This window comes from Taudactylus pleione, unplaced genomic scaffold (genome assembly GCF_031769625.1).
Source record: "Taudactylus pleione unplaced genomic scaffold, aTauple2 ptg000757l, whole genome shotgun sequence".
Taxonomy (NCBI): domain Eukaryota; kingdom Metazoa; phylum Chordata; class Amphibia; order Anura; family Myobatrachidae; genus Taudactylus; species Taudactylus pleione.
Window position 1 is genome coordinate 5,510,035 of NW_028285159.1, and position 18,701 is coordinate 5,528,735.

The 18,701-nt window shown below is 45.2% G+C and overlaps 1 protein-coding gene and 1 non-coding gene across 2 annotated transcripts in view; both read right to left on the minus strand.

Annotated features, from left to right (window-relative positions):
- Nucleotides 1-17,368, minus strand: part of HAUS6 (HAUS augmin like complex subunit 6) — an 80,258-nt gene extending 62,890 nt beyond the window's left edge. The window contains 10 exon segments of the mRNA XM_088457327.1: nt 3,763-3,892; nt 4,209-4,402; nt 4,968-5,141; nt 5,273-5,327; nt 6,785-6,847; nt 10,621-10,768; nt 11,565-11,697; nt 11,799-11,874; nt 16,671-16,766; nt 16,955-17,368. Coding sequence (XP_088313453.1) covers nt 3,763-3,892; nt 4,209-4,402; nt 4,968-5,141; nt 5,273-5,327; nt 6,785-6,847; nt 10,621-10,768; nt 11,565-11,697; nt 11,799-11,874; nt 16,671-16,766; nt 16,955-17,091 — 1,206 coding nt within the window. The 5' untranslated portion in view covers nt 17,092-17,368.
- Nucleotides 3,961-4,091, minus strand: LOC148477039 (small Cajal body-specific RNA 8). Its single transcript, XR_015872579.1, has one exon.
- Nucleotides 17,369-18,701: the final 1,333 nt, after the last annotated feature.

An 18,701-nucleotide genomic window follows, 5' to 3' on the forward strand; every position in this document is an offset into this window, starting at 1 on the left:
TGTGGACCCGAAACTGCTCCCCAGCCCCGAAGACTGGCGTCCGTTGTCAACAGGACCCAATTTGGAACCCAGAACGGACTTCCCTTGCTGAGATGGGTAGTCTGAAACCACCAGGCAAGGGACAGGCAAACCTCCGGGGTGAGCAACATCGTCTGGGACTTTAGAGACTGAGGCAGCCCGTTCCACTTGGACAGGATCAGGTGCTGCAGAGGTCTGGAGTGAAACTGGGCATATTCCACCATGTCGAACACTGACACCATGGAGCAAAGTAACCTCATCGCCGAGTGTAGAGACACCCGGCGGCTGTGCAGACAACTGCACACCCTCGATTGTAAAGCAGAGATCTTTTCCTCCGTCACAAAGATCCTTTGCTGTCCCGAGTCCAATAAGGCTCCGAGGTGCAGAATCCGCCGAGACGGGATTAGAGTGGACTTCTGCCAGTTGATTAACCAGCCGTGCCGTTGCAGCAGCGCAATGGTCAGGTCCAAGTGGCGTAGAAGGAGCTCTGGAGATCCTGCCACTAATAACAGGTCGTCCAAGTACGGCAACATGCGGACTCCCTGCAGCCGCAGAGAAGCCGCCATGACCGCCATCACCTTGGTGAACACACGCGGTGCTGTCGCCAGGCCAAAAGGTAACGCCCGAAACTGAAAGTGGTCGCTGCGGATTGCAAACCTGAGGAACCGTTGATGGCGCAAAAGAATAGGGACATGCAGGTAAGCATCCTGTATGTCCAATGACACCATGTAGTCCCCAGGTTCCAGCGCCAGAATGATGGACCGTAGGATCTCCATCCGAAACTTCGGCACCCGCAAAGACTTGAGAGCTTTGAGGTTGAGAATCGGATGATACGACCCATTGGGTTTCTGCACCAAAAAAAGATTTGAATAGAAACCCTGGCCCCTCTGGGAGAATGGAACAGGCACTATAACTCCAGCCTGGAGCATAGCGTGCAAGACCTTCCGCAGCTCCGTGGCCTTGTTCCGGTCTGATGGTAGACCCGTGGTGAAGAATCGAGCCGGGGGTCTGTGCCGGAAAGAGGACGTACCCGTGGGAGACCACCTCGAGAACCCAAGTGTCTGTCGTGGTGATCGACCAACACCGGGCGAACTGCAGCAGGCGGCCTCCCACTTTGGGATCCCCCAACGGGAGGCCCGGACCGTCAGACCGCAGGCTTGTCATCAGGCTTAGGGGCCGGACGTCTGGTACTCCATCCTGCTTCCGGGGCTTGGCCGATTTTTTGGGGCAAGCCTGTCGGGGAAAAGACTGGTTTGGGCATGCCCTGGGCCCTATAAGACCGAAAGGACGATTGCCCTGAACCAGAAGGAGCCACAGCTGACGGGAGACATGCCGATTTGGCTGCCGCCAGCGTGGCCACAATCTTGTCCAGATCTGGACCGAAGAAAACTTCTCCGTTAAAGGGCAACTCCTCCAAACCCTTTTTGGAGTCAGCTTCCGCCTTCCAGGATCGCAACCACAAGGTGCGACGAGCAGCCACTGCTGCTGAAGAAATTCGAGACACCAGTGTACTACTGTCTAAGGCCGCCTCGTTGATAAGTGGCCGAATCACGGAGATTACCAGTCAACTCCGTTTGTTCGGCCGGACAGTCGGAATCAAAGGACGCCTCCAATGAATCCGCCCAGCGCTCCATCGCTCTGGCAACCCAGCAAATGGCCATAGCCGGCCGCGCTGCCCCCCCCCCACAAGGGAATAAGCGGACTTCAGGCAGATCTCCACCTTGCAGTCCGTAGCATCCTTAAGGGAGGACATGGATGGCATCGACAATGTGGCACTACGGACAAGACGTGTCACATGAGAATCCACCTGTGGAGGGGATTCCCACTTAGCAAAATAATTATCCGCGAACGGATAAGCCACTGCCAGGCGCCTCTGCGGCTGGTATCGCTTGCCAGGCTGTTTCCACGCCTCCTCTAAATGGTCCATTAACTGACCCGAAAGAGGAAAAACTGTGGCGTCACCCTTCACATCCTTAAAAAAGGCATACTTGGATTTAGCAGCTGGAGGAACTTCGTCCTCAATCACCAAGGCTGTGCGGACTGCCCGAATAAGTCCAGGAATATATACCTTGGACCTAGCGTCAGCGTCCTTAGTATGGAGAGGTTCCTGATCGTAAGGATCCAGAATCTCCCCATCATCCGACGTCCCTTCGTCATCCTCATAAGGAGCCGACAGACGCCACCGGCCGTTTATGTGGCCGCATCACAGTCTCCCCCTGCAACACATCCGACAAGTGCTGTACAGAACTCGTCAGGGAGTTAACCCACGCCGGCTCCTGAGAAACCGGGAGAGGGGAAATAGGGAGACTGCGGGGTACCACCAATTGTCTTGGGAAACCCTGCATGGGTGACGACACCACTGACTGCTGGGACAAACCCATCAGTGTAAACGCGGGCTGCGGAGCCAACTGGCCCACTAAGGTTGTAAGTGCCTGAGCGAAACAAGCCCAGGGCGGCTCCTGTACCGGTGCTGTAACCGTAAGGGGCCGCGCCATTGACAAACACTGCCGGCAGAGGCCCTCCGCTAAAGGTACTTTACACGTAGTACACTGTAGCCGGAGAGGAAAATCACTTTCAGACATGATGGTACTAAGTATGTGACCCCTCTCACCAATTGTATTTTAAAAGAGGTGAGAGACCACCCTGCAGCACCGCACCGCACGGGCATAGCAGAAAGAACAGGGACAGTAATAAAGCTGACAGTCAGAATAGAAAATACAGGCAGCAGCGCTAGCACAGTCACATACAATGCAAAGAAAATAAATTCCTGCACTAACCACTCAACTACGCAGACACAGGGTCTGGTAGGACACAGCACTGCATACACAGACCTGACCACAGCGGAGGAGAGGTATGCAGGGGGACCCAGACCAAGATGCTTCCTTCCAGGCTTCCAGCAGCGGTCACCATGCATTCAGGAAGATGGCCGCCGAGGAGCAGAGAGGAGGCTGGTCTGGGGGAGGAGCGCTGCCACAGGGCCAGTTGGCAGAGTGCAGAAAGGGCTGTGTGCAGCGGGGGAGGTGCCGGCGGTGAGACAGGGAAGGCGCGCTCCCCTGGCATGCATTTAACCCCTGGGACGCCGCAGCGCTACTGCTCTGCTGCGGTCCGCTGTCCCAGGGGGGTAGTGGAAGCGCAGGTTCTTACCTGGCTCCACGCTGCAGCCAGTCCCCAGGGAGCCCCCTGCCTGGCGACTCAGGACCATGTAACAGCGGGGACCCACCGCGGGACCCCGCTGCTTACCTTGCTGTCCCCCTTGAATCCAGCCATGGTCCGGAACATCTGGGATCACCGCTAGCTGTGACCCCAGATGCTCACCAGCATCCCCGGATCGGTACCTGCGTTCTGGTACCGGCGGGGGTGTAGGGAAGACAGCATGGACATCAGGACTGACTGTCCATGCTGTACATCCAGATGTGCAGCCACAGCTGCATGCAGGAAAGCTTCAGGGGCTCTTCTTAGCCCCCACTCCAACAGGTGCACCCGACTCCGGCCGGGCACCAAACTAAACTGAGGTGCCTTGGCTCGGGGGCAGGGTATAGGAGGGGGACCCTAGTGCATCCTGGGAGGCTGAAAGCTTAACTCTATGGTGCCCGATGACTGACGTCACACCTATACCCTAGGGTATCCTGTGGATACCCTATGGACCCTGAAGTAGAAAGACAATTCTTGGAATAAACCATCCTTTAAAAGTAAAATACAAATCTAGAACTTTACATTTAAAGTAGATGAAACTACTGTACTTACAGGGTTCAATCCTTTGAAGATCACAAAAGGCGACTTCCCTAGAATCCGCTTCCATTTTTTCTCCCAATCCCTCTCTGCGTCAGCTATCGATTTGTTAATATTTACTAGATCTTCCCTTTTTATTTTGTGTCTGCAACAGTAACACATTATTAGTTAAACAGTCTAAGTTTCTAAACATTTACCTGACCAACAAAATAAACATGTCTGCCCCGTATCTGTCCGTTACGATTTCTCTCAGTTCGTACCGGTCATCAAAAGGCAATATTATTTTAGGGAGATTTTGTGACAAACAGAGCAGGTTTTCTCTCCATCCGTGTATCAATCTCCCACCATTGTATAGCACCCCAATCACAGATAACCTAAACAGGACATAACTACTTTTGTGTGACATTTAGGGTATCATCTGAAAAGCAAACTACACTCTGGGGGAAAATAAATGCTCTCACCTCATGTGTCTTAACCTAGCAAGTACTTCCGTTTCAAATTTCAGCTTTGCTGCAATGTACTGAAGATCAACCTGGAGCTCTTTGCCACCACTGTGACGGTGTTCAAGCTTCACTATTTTTAAGGCTTCATTAAGCAATTGGATTACGGTTACAAGATTTACTTTCCCAGCTTCATACACATTCTCCATCTGCAACTGTTAAAACAGAAAGGTCAATTAAAAAAATTATTATTTTTCCATAAAAACAGTCTACCATGCGCATCCGTTTCAGGGCTCTTACTGACATTATGTTTGCCAACAGCAAATTTGTCACATGCAAACTTCTGGTGAACCTCACACTAGAATCACCATTTTCTTAGCTTTTAACAAAGCATTTGAGGCATTACGCAGCATTCTATTCAGCTGTATAACAGCAATATTACAAGTTATTACATAGAGGTCCTGGTGTATTCTGAAATAAACTGCATCATAAGAATCAAGCTAAAAAAAATAAAAATGGTATGTACCCAATTGTGTACAAAAGTGGAAAATGTTAGAAAATATAAGCGATCTGAAAAATTGCGCATATAATTCTTTGCACAACACACATTGGGTTTATTGACACTTTAATTTTTGTTTTTTTTCCATATTACTACATTAGCCTGGCCAGACAGACCGCAGTAAGAGTTTCAGGGAAAGTAATGTTAGTCATTATTTAAGCTTTATAAATTGCAGATAATCCAAACACAGATATAGTAAAGTATTAAACATTTATTCATACCATGTGCATTTCATTCTCAATTCTGGTCACCAACATATTGGGTATGTTTAGGGCAACATTAGACCCATCCAGACAGTACTGATCCACATCTCCGCCAACAACCGAATCAACAACTTCCACTTCCTTATCAATAGCTTTCATGGTATGCATAACAGTGTCCCACATAGAGCGGATCTTCAAGATCAAAAAGACAAGTGACTAAAACTGCACAATGATTGTAGAGATGACATGTTATAAGATTAAATAAACGCAGAATGTTCAGAGACAAAGAATAGAAAAAAACACAAGATATCTACAGTTCCTACCTCCTTTATTTTAGCATCCCACTTGCAACTGTTAGCTTCTACTTTTTGTAATGCTCTGAAAAAATAAAAAATTGTATAAGCAATCTTAATGGCTCATTTGTTGTATAGCAGTTTATAATCTAACTCCTTAGGAATGTAATTTTATTATAAACTACATATAGGTCTAAAATTTTACAAGTCAGCTAGCAGAAACGGGTGTAGATGGACTAAATTTTACAGCAACAGGGATTTTCTTTCAGAGTACTGTTAATCTTAAAGTACTTCTATATCAAACTCCCAAGGGGGACTTCCCGCACAGGTCGGAACCCCCTCGGTCGATACTGCAGAGTTGTACAAAGCTGCCCCAGACACATGTCAACAACCCAAACTAGAGTGCGAGAATAGATACATTTTCTTTTTCTAGCTCTGTGTCTCATGCGCAGAAATATGCATGAGATTTTAGAGAGTACTTGTGGTTTCATAGATGTCAATAACAACCATGCCTGCAGGTGTGCTCTGGTTTAAGACATTCATTTAGTGGGCTGGTTTGTGGGATAAACTTGCAGTATATGGCTGACTTTAATCCACTTCAGATCTAACTTCTAGCATTTATGGAGAGCAGTTTAAAATTGTCTATAACAGCTCTCAACCATCTGAGATAGCCGATTGGAATTTCAGATAATTACAGTTGCCCTAAATGTCTTCCACCTGTATTAACTTTTTAAGCACTGCAGGTGGAAATGCTCCCCCCTTTACAGATGATTCAGTAGATTGGTTTATCTCTTCTCTGCCATTCGTCTCAAATTATATAAATTTCTCTCCAGAATGGTACATTTTGGGAATTATCCATTTTAGATTTATGAAGGAAAGCAAGAAGCTTTAACTCCATTTATCCACCGTGGCTTGGAAGTGTAATTCTATATACGTTGGTTAAGGAGACTAGTATGGGAACCGACAGGTCGTTTCTTTTCAAACATAAATAACTGCTTTCAGAAGAACATTTTGTATGAAACAAATTTTTTATTGGGCGGCCCCTGCCAGTTTTGAGTTAGTTGATCCAAGGGCGTAATCTGGCCATCTAGATATCTTCCTAGCATTCCTCTCCCGAAAGTCGGTTTGCCTGTATTATCATTTTTTTCTTTGACTTGTAGTTGTTTGGGCAAGGAGGCTCGAGTCCTGAGCAGAGGCTATGGTGTAAACTCCTTACCCGGAATACTAACTTTTGCCCTTGTATTTGGTAGGCTGCATCTTACCATCTTTTATTTCATATTAACAATATGTCAATGCTCATGATATTGAATATAACTTTGAAAATAATGTTACTCATTTTAAGTATATCTTTACTGTTCCTGTTTTACTTTACTCGACTATGAACGGTTCAGTACACTTGCTGCATCTCATTTCCTAACAATGAAATCTTAACATTTATATTCTACTACCATACATCAACAGAAACTCTGTTTGACAGTCATGGTTAAAACAGTTTTGCCAACACAATGAGAGCTTGACACCTTTGGATTTAAATTAACTTACTTGTATTGAGTCTGCAATGTTGCATACTCCGAGCGTAGTTCCCTTATTTGTTTTACAAGCAAACTTGGGGGGGGGGGGGGGGGGGGGGGAGGAAAAATATAAAAATAAAAGTTATATATAGCAATGCTAACTCATTATGTGGAGACGAAAATAAAACACAACTTCCCAAACTGCATACATTAACAAGTGTGAAACTTTCAGTAACTAACAATTTATTAATCTGAGGCTCCAGTTTACATTTTATTACTATGGGAAAATGAAAAAAAGTCAGAAAATTCACATAGCAAAAACAGACAAGGCTTTATTTAAACCATATGCTTAAAAAACCCTTCCTCAATGGGCCAAAATCAGTACATTGTCAAAGAACTAATCCCCTTGGCTTTCATCAACCCACTGAAATACATGAGGGGAGCACCATGATTTGATGAGACAGAAAAGGGTGCAGTGTTCTCCCCAGAAAATTTTGCCAGCCGGGTGGGTGCCTTATGCTGGCCATATACCTGCACGATTTCGGGCTGATTGCCCGATTTTCGACGAGTCTTACGATGGATCCTGTGGAAATCGTGTATTTTTGTAGTAAGATACGATCCGATGCGCGCTTCCGCAGCTCCTATAATCGGATCTTATGATCAGATATGCAGCCCATATGTTCCATCCTATCGTGTGCAGATCGTACTGTTTATTTTGTGCATGCGATGCATCGTGCGTACATTCAAGCCATTTCAATTACTTTTTCCCTGATGAGTGAGGCAAACGATTGATCGTACGACACATCGTGTGCTAAGAAAAACAACAAATATGCCACTAGGACTGCCGGGGAGCTCCGGGAGTGTCAGATAGTGAATCTGATCTGATGCTGGTCGCGCATGTGTATGGCCAGCATAAGCACAAAAAAGGGTTGTAGCGTCACATGGAGGGAGCATGGCCACACAGTGAATGTGACGAGAATAACCCAGGTCCACCCGTCAGTGTGAAAGGGGTAAGTAAAGAAACGCCGGCTGACCTACCCCCATCTCAGCTGTCTGCTTCCCACACATGCTCCTACAGTACGCCCAATTGCCCCCAGCATCTCTCCCTGACCTGCCCCACTCCTGCAGCCTGCTTCCCTCAGTGTGCCCAATTGCCCCCAGCGTCTCCCCGCAGCTTGCTTCCCTCACATGACAGTTTTAAATCTGTCTATGGTGGTTGTGTATCCATCACTACCACAAGATCACCTGCCAGGCACTAGCCACCCGTGAAAAGTAGGGTACGGCACCACGCCAACTGCAGCCAAGCCCGCGATAAATACAGCACGTGACGCTCTGTGCAGTTGGTCATGTGGTGCGATCACATGCTCTGCCTACTCGATATCAGTGGGGTGGGTACATTTACAGAAGGGGATCTATGCACTTTCATGTCGGTGGCAACAAGGACACATTAAGGGTGACCATGCGACATGGCGCATTGTGGCGGGGGCGAGTGCAAAGTGCCAGGCGGTAGCAGTTTCTTGCCGGGCTTTGCGCCCGCAACATACAGCCTGGGGAGAACACTGCTGTAGGTGTGACTAAATCAAGGGAAGTAAGGTTTCACTTTACTGTGGAGAAGCCCTTAACCAAAACCTTCCCCGGAAGTGGTTTTCCTGAATGGTAAGATTAGAAAAGCACTTCTAGGGGACCTATTCATCATCACTTAAAGCCTTATTTTTACAATATTGTAATATCCAAATGTAATATTAACGTAACAGACCCATTCATTAATGATGTAATGCAGGATATATCACCAATATCTCCAGGTTACAATTCTCCCCCGATGGTCTCCATTATGGAGTGAGAATTGTAACAAGGAGGCATAGAAATTTACCAAAGTTATAAAAAGCATCTTATTTAGTTCAGAACTTGAGCGAGAAAATTTACACCATACTGAAATGACGTACAACACCCAAATCTTAGCTTCCTCATATCATGCTTTAACATCTTTTCAGATCCCTCCCTGCCATGTCCTCACTGCCACGGGCTCAGTGCCCAGAGTCCGCTGCGCGCCCCCCCAGTGTTCACAGCCTTCATCTCCAAGTGCCCAGCTCCTGCCTGCAGCCAATGCACACCCCACTGAACATTCCCTCGAGCCAGGCACACTGAGCAGTAATAATAACAGAGTTGGAAGATTAATCATAAGCTCTACCCTAACCTGGGTAGCTCCAGCCAACAACAGTGACCCTATCCAATGTGGTGACCCACTGGCTTGGGTCAATTGTAGAAACGCAACTGCGTAGTACAACATGGAGCTTTGACAAAATAAAAAAAAAAATAAAAAAAAAGTTTTTCAGTTTGTATTTTTAGACCTTTTTGTCAGATGTTACTATGGTATACTGAAGTAAAATTATACCCCTTTCAGACATAAAACCCGGGAAATTTCCTGCTCAGACCCGGGAATTTCTCCTGTGCAAATTCCCGGGTATTTGGTCGAGACCCCCCTTTCACACTGCAGTGTCTACCCGGGAAATTCCCAGGTAGACCCCTTTCAGACATAAGCCAGGTTTTTTAGTTTTAAATATTACCTGCCTCTCCTCTGCTCTTCCTAACCTATCCCCTCTCCGGCTGCCGCTGATGATATCATGCAGCAGGCAGCCATCCAATCAAAGTGCAGCCTCTATCTATAATATAATAACTCCTATCTACCCTGGTGGTCCAGCAGGAGTGCGGGTGGCCCGCTGTGGCTGCAAACCACCGGCGGTCTCCAGCGCCGGTGTGAGGACCCGGCCATGGTCGCTGACTCATTAGTCAGCGCCACAGCCACCGATGCGGGGGTGATGAGCAGCAGTGCAGAGCGTCCTACAGGACGCTCTGCACTGCCAACTCATTGTAATGAGCAGCAGTGCAGAGTGCTGTCAACTCATTGTAATGAGCAGCAGCGCAGAGCGTCCAATGTAAAAGCCGATTGGTGCTGCCCGGGAGTAGTAAATTCCCGGGTAGCACCATTCAGACAGAAGTAGGGTAATTTCCCGGGACTCAAGTCCCGGGAAAAACCCTGATCGATTGCAGGGGCGGCTACCCGGGAACATGTTTGGCTATTTTCCAGTATTTGTGAGCTAATGGATGATCATTTGCTCCCATACATTAGCAGGTTTTCATTTCAACCAGCCAGATTAGACATATCTGACAGAAAATTGTATAGTGGATGCCCAGCTTTAGTCATCACTTTTGCCATATGGCAAGGTGCTCCATCATACTGGAAAGGCATTGTTAGTCACCAAACTGTTCTTGGATGGTTGGAAGAAGTTGCTCTTGTAGGATGTTTTGGTACTGTTCTTTATTCATGGCTGTGTTCTTAGGCAAAATTGTGAGTGAGCCCACTCCCTTGGGTGAGATGCAACCCCACACATGAATGGTCTCAGGATGCTTTACTGTTGGCATGGCACAGGACGAAGACTTTGAGGATGGTCTGGTGTCAAGAAGGGCAGCAAAGAAGCCACTTCTCTACAGGAAAAACCATCAGGTACAGACTGATATTCTGCAAAAGGTACAGAGATTGGACTACTGGGGTAAAGTTATTTTTTCAGATGAATCCACTTTGTTTGGGGCATCTGGAAAAACGCTTGTCCGAAGGAAAGATAAGTGCTACCATCAGTCCTGTGTCATGCTAACACAGTAAAGCATCTTGAGACCATTCATGTGTGGGGTTGCCTTTGACTCTTAGGAGATGCTCTTAATTTTACTTTAGTATACCATAGTAACATCTGACAAAAAGCTCTTAAATACACTGAAGCAGCAAACTTTGTGAAAACCAAAACTTTTGGCCATGGCTGTAGTATACATATATGGATAACACTAACAAAAATAAGTTATATGGTTATTACTTACTGTGATTTTTTCTGATACTCTCCAATAACAAAGTTTTCCCTCTGCAGCATTAGCAGGTATCTATGACGAGCCACCTTATTTCTAGCAAAAGCCTTCTGTGGGTCCTGAATTCTACACTGCAGAGAATCTGAGATAAATGAACCACCACCTATGGGAAAAAAAAAAAAAAAAAGCAACCTGTACTGACTAAGGATGATAGAAAAAAAAAAAAAAAAAGATACAACAGAAATAGCAAAGCTATGAAAGGATATTCTGCTATGGAGTACAGACCATACGGATTAAAAAAATTGTCCACACAATGTGCGTAAAGTAAATTTATAGTGCAAAAAATATCAATTATATAGCTGTAAAAACCATGTTTAACGGGTGCTGCTTCTCAAGTCAATGAAGACAGGTGGCTCTTTACCAAATTAAAGAGCACACCACCCCAAAAAAAAAAAAAAAAAACTTTAATAAGTGTATGTAACAGTAAAAATTTTTGTCTAACACAAATTAGGCATGCCTGAAAAAAGAAGAAAAAAAAAAAAAACACACGCATCCATCTCATACATTGGATCTATGAGAAAGTCTCAATATTGTACATCCTCTTGATAACATTTATTGCAGCAAACATAGGGACAGGATTGCCATTTCCAGGGCATTTATCATTCTTCTAAAGAAGGTTGTCGCTTGCAGCCAAAAGGGTCTTCCATCCTTAAATGGCTAAGCGTGAACCATCATGTTACCATGACTATAGAAAAGCAGTTTTGAATTACTCATTATGTAGTGCTCGCACTTACACACTAGCGTGTCTCATGCAAAAAGGTGGGGTAATAGTTTACAAAAATGACCAAGTCCTGCAGGATGCACTAGGAGTGATGGAAACAGGGAAAGGGGGGGGCGGTTAAGCGAAATACACAGCCAACACTAGGCATTTTAAGAAAAAAAAAAAAAGAAAAACTCACCATCAACATCTCTCTTAATATGCTGTAATAAGACATATCTTGCCAAGTGGTACAAGAGTTGCACAAACTTCGGTCCACCAGGTGAAAGAAATATTGACGCTACAACTTGAGGAAAGCCATTGCCAACGTCTTCCTGTGAAAAGTAGAGACAAACTGCTCAACTACACAAGAAAATTAGACTTTTGACAGGAGCAAGATCAGACAGGAAACCATTCATTACAACAGGATACTTACAGAAATTCTTTTAAGCCAGTCACATACTGCTTTTCTAAACTCTGCATCCTTCTTCTTGTCTAGAGGCCAACAAAACCTGTCAATAACAAAATCATTTTAATTAGAAGTATTCTTTCCTAAAAGTTATGCAGTTGAGTGAATTCCAGATACTGAAGACAGCTGCGTTGCGAGACATTTAGGTCCTGGTTTATCAACAAGTGATTATCAATAGTTACTAATCTTAAATGGTGCTCCAACCAATCAGCTCCTGCCATTTTTCAAACACATGACAGTTCAGAGCTGATTGGTTGGAGCACCTGTTAAGATTATTAATGAGTGACAAGAATATCAAAACAGTACACGGAAAATTCCGCCATTTATTTTCTTCACGTCAACCCAAAATTTATAAGAAAGCAGCCCTTAAATAAACTTGAGAGAATAATGTCAATTTGTTAACAAAATGATAAGCTGCAGTTCACTTTACTTCAGATCAAGGTTTCATTTCCACTAACGGCGAACTAGTTCACAGGGTCCAGCATATAAGTGTCCCAACAAGTCTCCCAGGGAGGGGAGTGGTGGGTTCAATCATTCGCACCTGCAGATGCTACTAATGGACACCTAAAGGAGCAATTCAATTGTTGCGGGTGCAGATTTCTCCTCACATCCTCCTGTTAGTAAAAAAATTTTGGTTTTGGGCACACTAACATACTTTAGACTTTGTCTACTTGGGCAGGAGAAGGCATGGGCACCTGAAAACAATTGAATATCGCCCCCCTTTCAGTCTCCCCTTCCCTGATCTCCCATCAGTGAGAAGCATGCACTTGCTTGCAGCAGCAAATATGAAGACAGACCAAGGTGATGGGAGCACAAAAAAAAAACCCTAAGTTTACAACTCTGCTCACTCACACTAAATAGCTCCCAAACGTATAATAGGTCACCCAAAAACTTAAACATTTTTTTTTGTTTTTTATCCATTAGTGTTTTGCACTATGCCCAATTGTACTAAATGTTGTTAAAAAATAAGTTTCTACACCAACTGATTGAAGTGCTTGACAGTTATGATCAGGTTGTTGTGCATAACATTACCAACTATTTACTTGCTTAGTGTTCCCGCTAGGCTGCAGGAACGGCAGGGCATTATTTACCCGGTGGTGGTGGTCACCGAAACTTTTCCCACCCGCTGGACATTGCTGCCCACAGGTGGAAAAGCCTGAGGGTATGCTCTTTTAGCAAGGCGCCGCTAAAAGGCAGGGCTCACTTTGCCCTTTTAAAATCCTGCAGGCCGCAGCAACCCGCTAAGACAGGCTAAGTAATGTTATGGGTGGGGGGGGGGGGGGGGGAGATGTAATTCAATTTACAGCAATGGCCATGATTTGCTGAAGAAAAGGTTGAATTGCCAGAACCTTAAGGCCATAACAATGCAGATTTTCCCTAGCACCTTAGGAGGTGAACAGGAAAAATGTGCAATACTAGCTTGCTGTAATTATCAGGTTTATATGCCGCTAGGAATATAAATTTACCCCCACGGGTTCACTTAATGCAGATTCTGTTCTCACCTCAGGGTGCAAGCAAAATCTGCATTAAATGCACCTCGGACTTAGTGAGCTAAAACCATGCAGTTAGTCACGCGAACTAACTGAACCGCCCCCTTAGAGTAGTGAAAATTTATGTGTGTCCATGGACAATTTTAATGCAGATATTATTCTAAACAAATAGTCTGATGCCCGTATTGAATTAGCAGCGATAATTCGCTTTAGTTCACCTACATCGTGTGTTTTGGCCGCAGAAACTTATCGAGCACATCCCCGCTATTTGCAGTGTTCAATTCCAAAGGACGCAAAAACAGAACCCGGCGAAACACTAGCAGGCGGAAAGTGCTGTCAAAAACAGGGAAATCAGCCTGTAACCCCCCAAAAGATGTACTAACATTGGGGATCAATGTAGATGCCCCCAAATAGCCCTAATAAAGCTATTTGGGGTAGTTAAAGTGTGTCAATTTCTTCTAATTAGCGTCTTTGAACACATGGGGAAGAATAGAATTAAGCAGTGTTTTTTGCTGAAAATAAGTAGTCCTGTCAAAATTGGGGTACAAGCATATTTTGAAGCCCCTAAAGTGAAGTTTAAAAAAAAACCCATAAAAAACGCACCTGTTGTAAGGTCCTGCAATCCAAAAGACATCTGTCCCATACTTGGGGACCCCCAAGAAGTCTTTTGCTACTTTTTAAGTGTGTACCCCCAACTATGAACTTTTTCGCAGCCATTTTTATTGTCTTTTTGGTGTATTCCACACTATTTTTGACAGTTATCCTTTGGGGGACTGTCCCAAGAGTGCAGAGTGGTTTCTGCACCTTTGCGCCCCAAAACCGCAATTCTGCATTTTTTTCCGCCTGCTATTCATAGGCAAATCTTTTTCACCCATCACATTGACTTTCCGTGTATGAGACAAGTTTTTTCGCAATTGAATACGGCGATACTCTTCTGCCTGGCGAAGTGACATCAGCGATACTTTTTTGCAGATTCCCACTTTCCGCCGCTAATTGAATACGGCCCTGAAAGTGCATAAAGAATCCACTCAATGCCATATATATTCAGTCAGATGTTAAACAATATCACGATGGGCAGGGTTGGATGGGTAGGTTGACCAGTGACAGTACAATACAGAATGAGGACATTGCTACATTAGCTACAATAACACACAGATAAGCAACCAAGTGTTAGCTGCCCTAGTGGGGAGTAATGGCCCCATCCATCTGCGATGGATTGCCAAGATCGCAGAAATCCAAAATGTTGGATTTCTGCGATTTGACTATCGCGATCAAAAAATTATTGCAATTGTCAAATCCCCGACATTTAACATGATAAATGTCAGCGATCCAGCGACAGTTCGCAGAACATCGATGGCGGGAGGTTGGCGTTTCCACCCGGAAACGCCGGCATTTCCCAATGCATCGCCGGTTCGCGACAAACAGTCGTTGATGTATGGGCACGTTAAGAAGTAAATGAAAGGAGAAGCACAAGAGGGTAGAGGGACCTGCTCGTAAGAGCTTACATTCTATAGGGCTAATTGAAACTACAGATGTGTCCACATAGGCTTTCTGAAATCATGCAAAACAGCCATGTTTGGCATATCACAGACAATGCAAGTTAGCCATTCAACTTTCTTAAAGAGTATCTTTTACGCATCACTAACGCACAGAGGGAATTCAATTGCTTTATTGCATCCGATCTCCTGTCTAAAGTGACAGGAGATCAGGTTGTGATACTCTAACTGTTTTGGGGCACCCATGCTTTATTGTGCAAAAGAGACAGGGCTTAGAGTAAGAGGGGTATTCAATATGGGAGCAAAAAGTCCATGCTGGACTTTTCGCTCCACATCGGAGATTTTCCTGGGATAAAGTATCGGGCGCGTGCCCGCTTTATCCCCATATTCAATTTAAAAGCTACGAAAAGGGGACCCAGCGAAGTAGGATCGGCCAAAAAAAAAAATTTCCTGGAATAAATTGTAGGACCCCCCTAAAGCTGTAAAACATGGGGGATCACTATGGGTACCCTCATTTTAGCCTGCAAATGAAAGTCGGGGTTTTAAATAGCGGCTGCGGGTGTTTTTTTCCCCCGACATTGAAGTGTTGCTGTAGAGCACTTAGTTGTTTTTGTTTTTTTTAAGTGGTCCCATCAAATTTGGGGTACATGAAAATGGGTACTAGCATATTTTTATGTCCCTAAAGTCTATTTAAAAATTCTGCAAATATGCACCTACCACTAATCTATTCTAGAAAACACCTGCCGCATATTTGCAGAATAGCCATGAACCTATTTCCCTATTTTTAAACTTTTTTCACACCAAATTTTCAATAATTTTTTTGGGGTGTCCCTATTTTTTTTTTTTAACAGTTTAAATTTAAAATGACATTCCCAGGGATGCAGGCTATTTTTTTTTTAAGCCTGCACCCCTAAACCCCAATTCTGCCCTTTTTTTCGCCACCTATTCAGTGGTGAAAACTTTTCCCCGTTTTTTTTTCAAAGACTTTTCGAACCTGCGAAAAGTCTTTGAAATTGAATACGGTGTAAAACCAAAACCAGCGAAAATGACATTGGTGCAAAATTATCGCAAAAAATGACTTTTCGCTCCAAATTTAATTGCCCTGTAAAGCTGCTAAACCAATCTAAAGTCCTGGTTTGGGTACCCAAAACCAGGACTTCTTACATTTGTGCTCGCCGCCTCAGGAGGGGGCGAGCAGAAATGCCAGCAGCTCCCGCACCCGAACAAAACAATTGAATTGCTCTGTCAGGCGCTCAGAAGTTAAAGCCATCAACGTAAACAAATTACTCCAATAAAGCACCATGTAAGGGTTAATTGACTACTGTCACCTCATATGGTGCTGTGTGCGACCAAATCACTAAACTGGGGGGGGGGGGGGAAAGAAGGGCAAAACGAAAATTCCTATATGAGCAACCGCGACAAGTCGTTATGCTTACTCTGACATTACAGCAATTTGTTTGCAACAAAAGTACTATTCTAGTATGCCTGGTGCACTGTAAGTAACTACAGGAGCAAGTTGCAAAATTTTGTAAAGTGTGAATCACTACCCATGGAAAGTTCCGCCAATGCAGCAAAAACACTATGTGAACGAGGACAGATCCGTAATTGGCCCATTTACTATTGTGCAGTGATTGAAAACTAGTTGTCACCATAACTTAATATAATGTTATCAGGACATCTGACTGGCGGTGGTGAGACTATCACACCATTGCCCGCTTACCCACGCAGTGTAAAAGAAGAGCACAACGGTAGACCATGATCGGGTAAAAATTCCATCTCCTGCAAAAACACCCATTTCTATCAGAGATGGAGCATTTCACTACCTAATATAATAGATACACATACTCACTTACCTGAACACTTCCTTACAGCGCACATTATCCAGTTTGGCAAACAAGAAGCGAAAAACAACATAAGCAGCATCCTTATTGGGCTTGTCAAACATGTTGCTAAGAAAAAGGGAAACAAATTATAAGTAAAACAGACACATTAAAAAAAAGAGCAGTACAGAACACAGTAACCTGATAAGAGACTCTAGAATGGATGGTGCTATAGGACAATACAGGATTACACAGCCAGGTACAGGAGATCAGTGAGCGGCCGTGTAGGGAACCCAGGAACACATAGTAACACTCACACTCCGAAGGTGACATGGGCCAAGGTTCTGCCAATAGCAGCAGCCTCCGCTCCAGCCTCGAAGCCCAGCGCCAGCAGAGCCATCCAAAGGTGCTCCCTCTGCCAGGAATGCTGGGGCCTTGGTGCGGCGGGCTGCATGCTGGCGGCGGTCGGACAAGCCGCTGTGTAGCGGTAACAGTGGAACCCGGATGATGGGGATCCCGGAGGACTCGGACAAGGGAGCGTTTCTATGCACAAATGGAGGGCGCTGGGCGAGAGGAGTTACAGCCACCTAATCTCCGGCCTGATGTCCCTAACCCGCTGCCACCAGCGCCCACATCCCAACAGCAGGGACTGGGAGTGCACGGCCACCGCCATCTTCTCTTCCCAACCCGCCAAAACACAGCGTTTACTTTATCCAATCAGCAGCTGCACAGCACCGAGAGCCTATAAGGCGGACACTCCAATAAGTCGTCTTCAGGGTAAGCCAATAGCAAGCGAGGAAGGTGCCGGTGGGGCGGGGTAGTTACGGTATACGACTGCTTGTGGCACCATGGCAGCAAATTCACTGTAAACAGAGTAAAGTAAGTGTCTTCTAGCGGCCATTTTCTCGGAGCTCACTGCGGGACGCGCTATAATATGCTTCTGCCGTTATATTCTTGTCGGGCAATGACTACATCCCCCCTGCCAGGGAAATAGCTTTGCCTATATAAATAGCTAGTTTAAATTTCTGAATATACCATTTTGCCCCCTGCTGGTCAGATACGGTATTGGAAAGGGATTTAACCGTGTCACAAGGCGAATGACTAATGACATCCCCTTCAACTAATGCACCTAATACATTTACTGTATGGTAAATAGCATACAGAGCCAGCTATTACCCTGGTACTTCTGTACTTTACGGACTCATTGCAGAGAGAACCCAATGAATATTTTAAATGGTACTTGTATACTTTATTACTTACTTTATTTATTACTTACGTACACAAGTTGTCCCCACCTAAAGAAGAAAGTTGACTGCTCGCCACGCTTCGGGCTCGGTGGCTTGCTACGCTCGCCACAAGGTTATATTCCCCCTCTATGCCCACTTGGCTGGTAGGGAATGACGCTGGACACTGGGTGATGACGTCAGGGTCCTCTCCGTGAAGGGGATTTAGACATTACCATGATTGATAATAATAATAATGAGTGTAGGACACTTGGGTTCTCTCTGCAATGAGTCCATAAAGTACTATTAGTTGGCGGAGGGATCTGCCAGGACCCTCCCCGGCTATGGCGGATGTGCATATGCAGTCCATGGGACTGCGCATGCGCACCACCCCCTGCACTGGCCGGCAGCTCTCCCAGATTTCGCCTTGGCTGATTTCTTCCACAGGGTACATCTAAAGAAGGCTTTAGCTAGGTAAGTTCTAAAAACGTATACGGCCCATACACGATGTGATATTTTGCATGATATGGCTGATTTGGATCAATCGTAACGTCCAATCATGTACATTGTGTGTGTTATTTGTATTATTACGATGACGATGCGCATCACCGCCATCACAAATCTGCATCATAGATCTGATGGCAAAACGGTAAGATTACGACCTAACGTGTACGATGTGACACATCTTAGTAGGTACGATCCGATGTACGAAGTCTTGCAAGATCTCTGGCTACTCCCCTTCTCCATTTTGTGATTTGTGAGAGACGGCACAACGGAGAAGAGACAGCAGCATCGTGTACATCGTCTGTGAGCATTGCCAAGTGAGTATATACCTGTACTA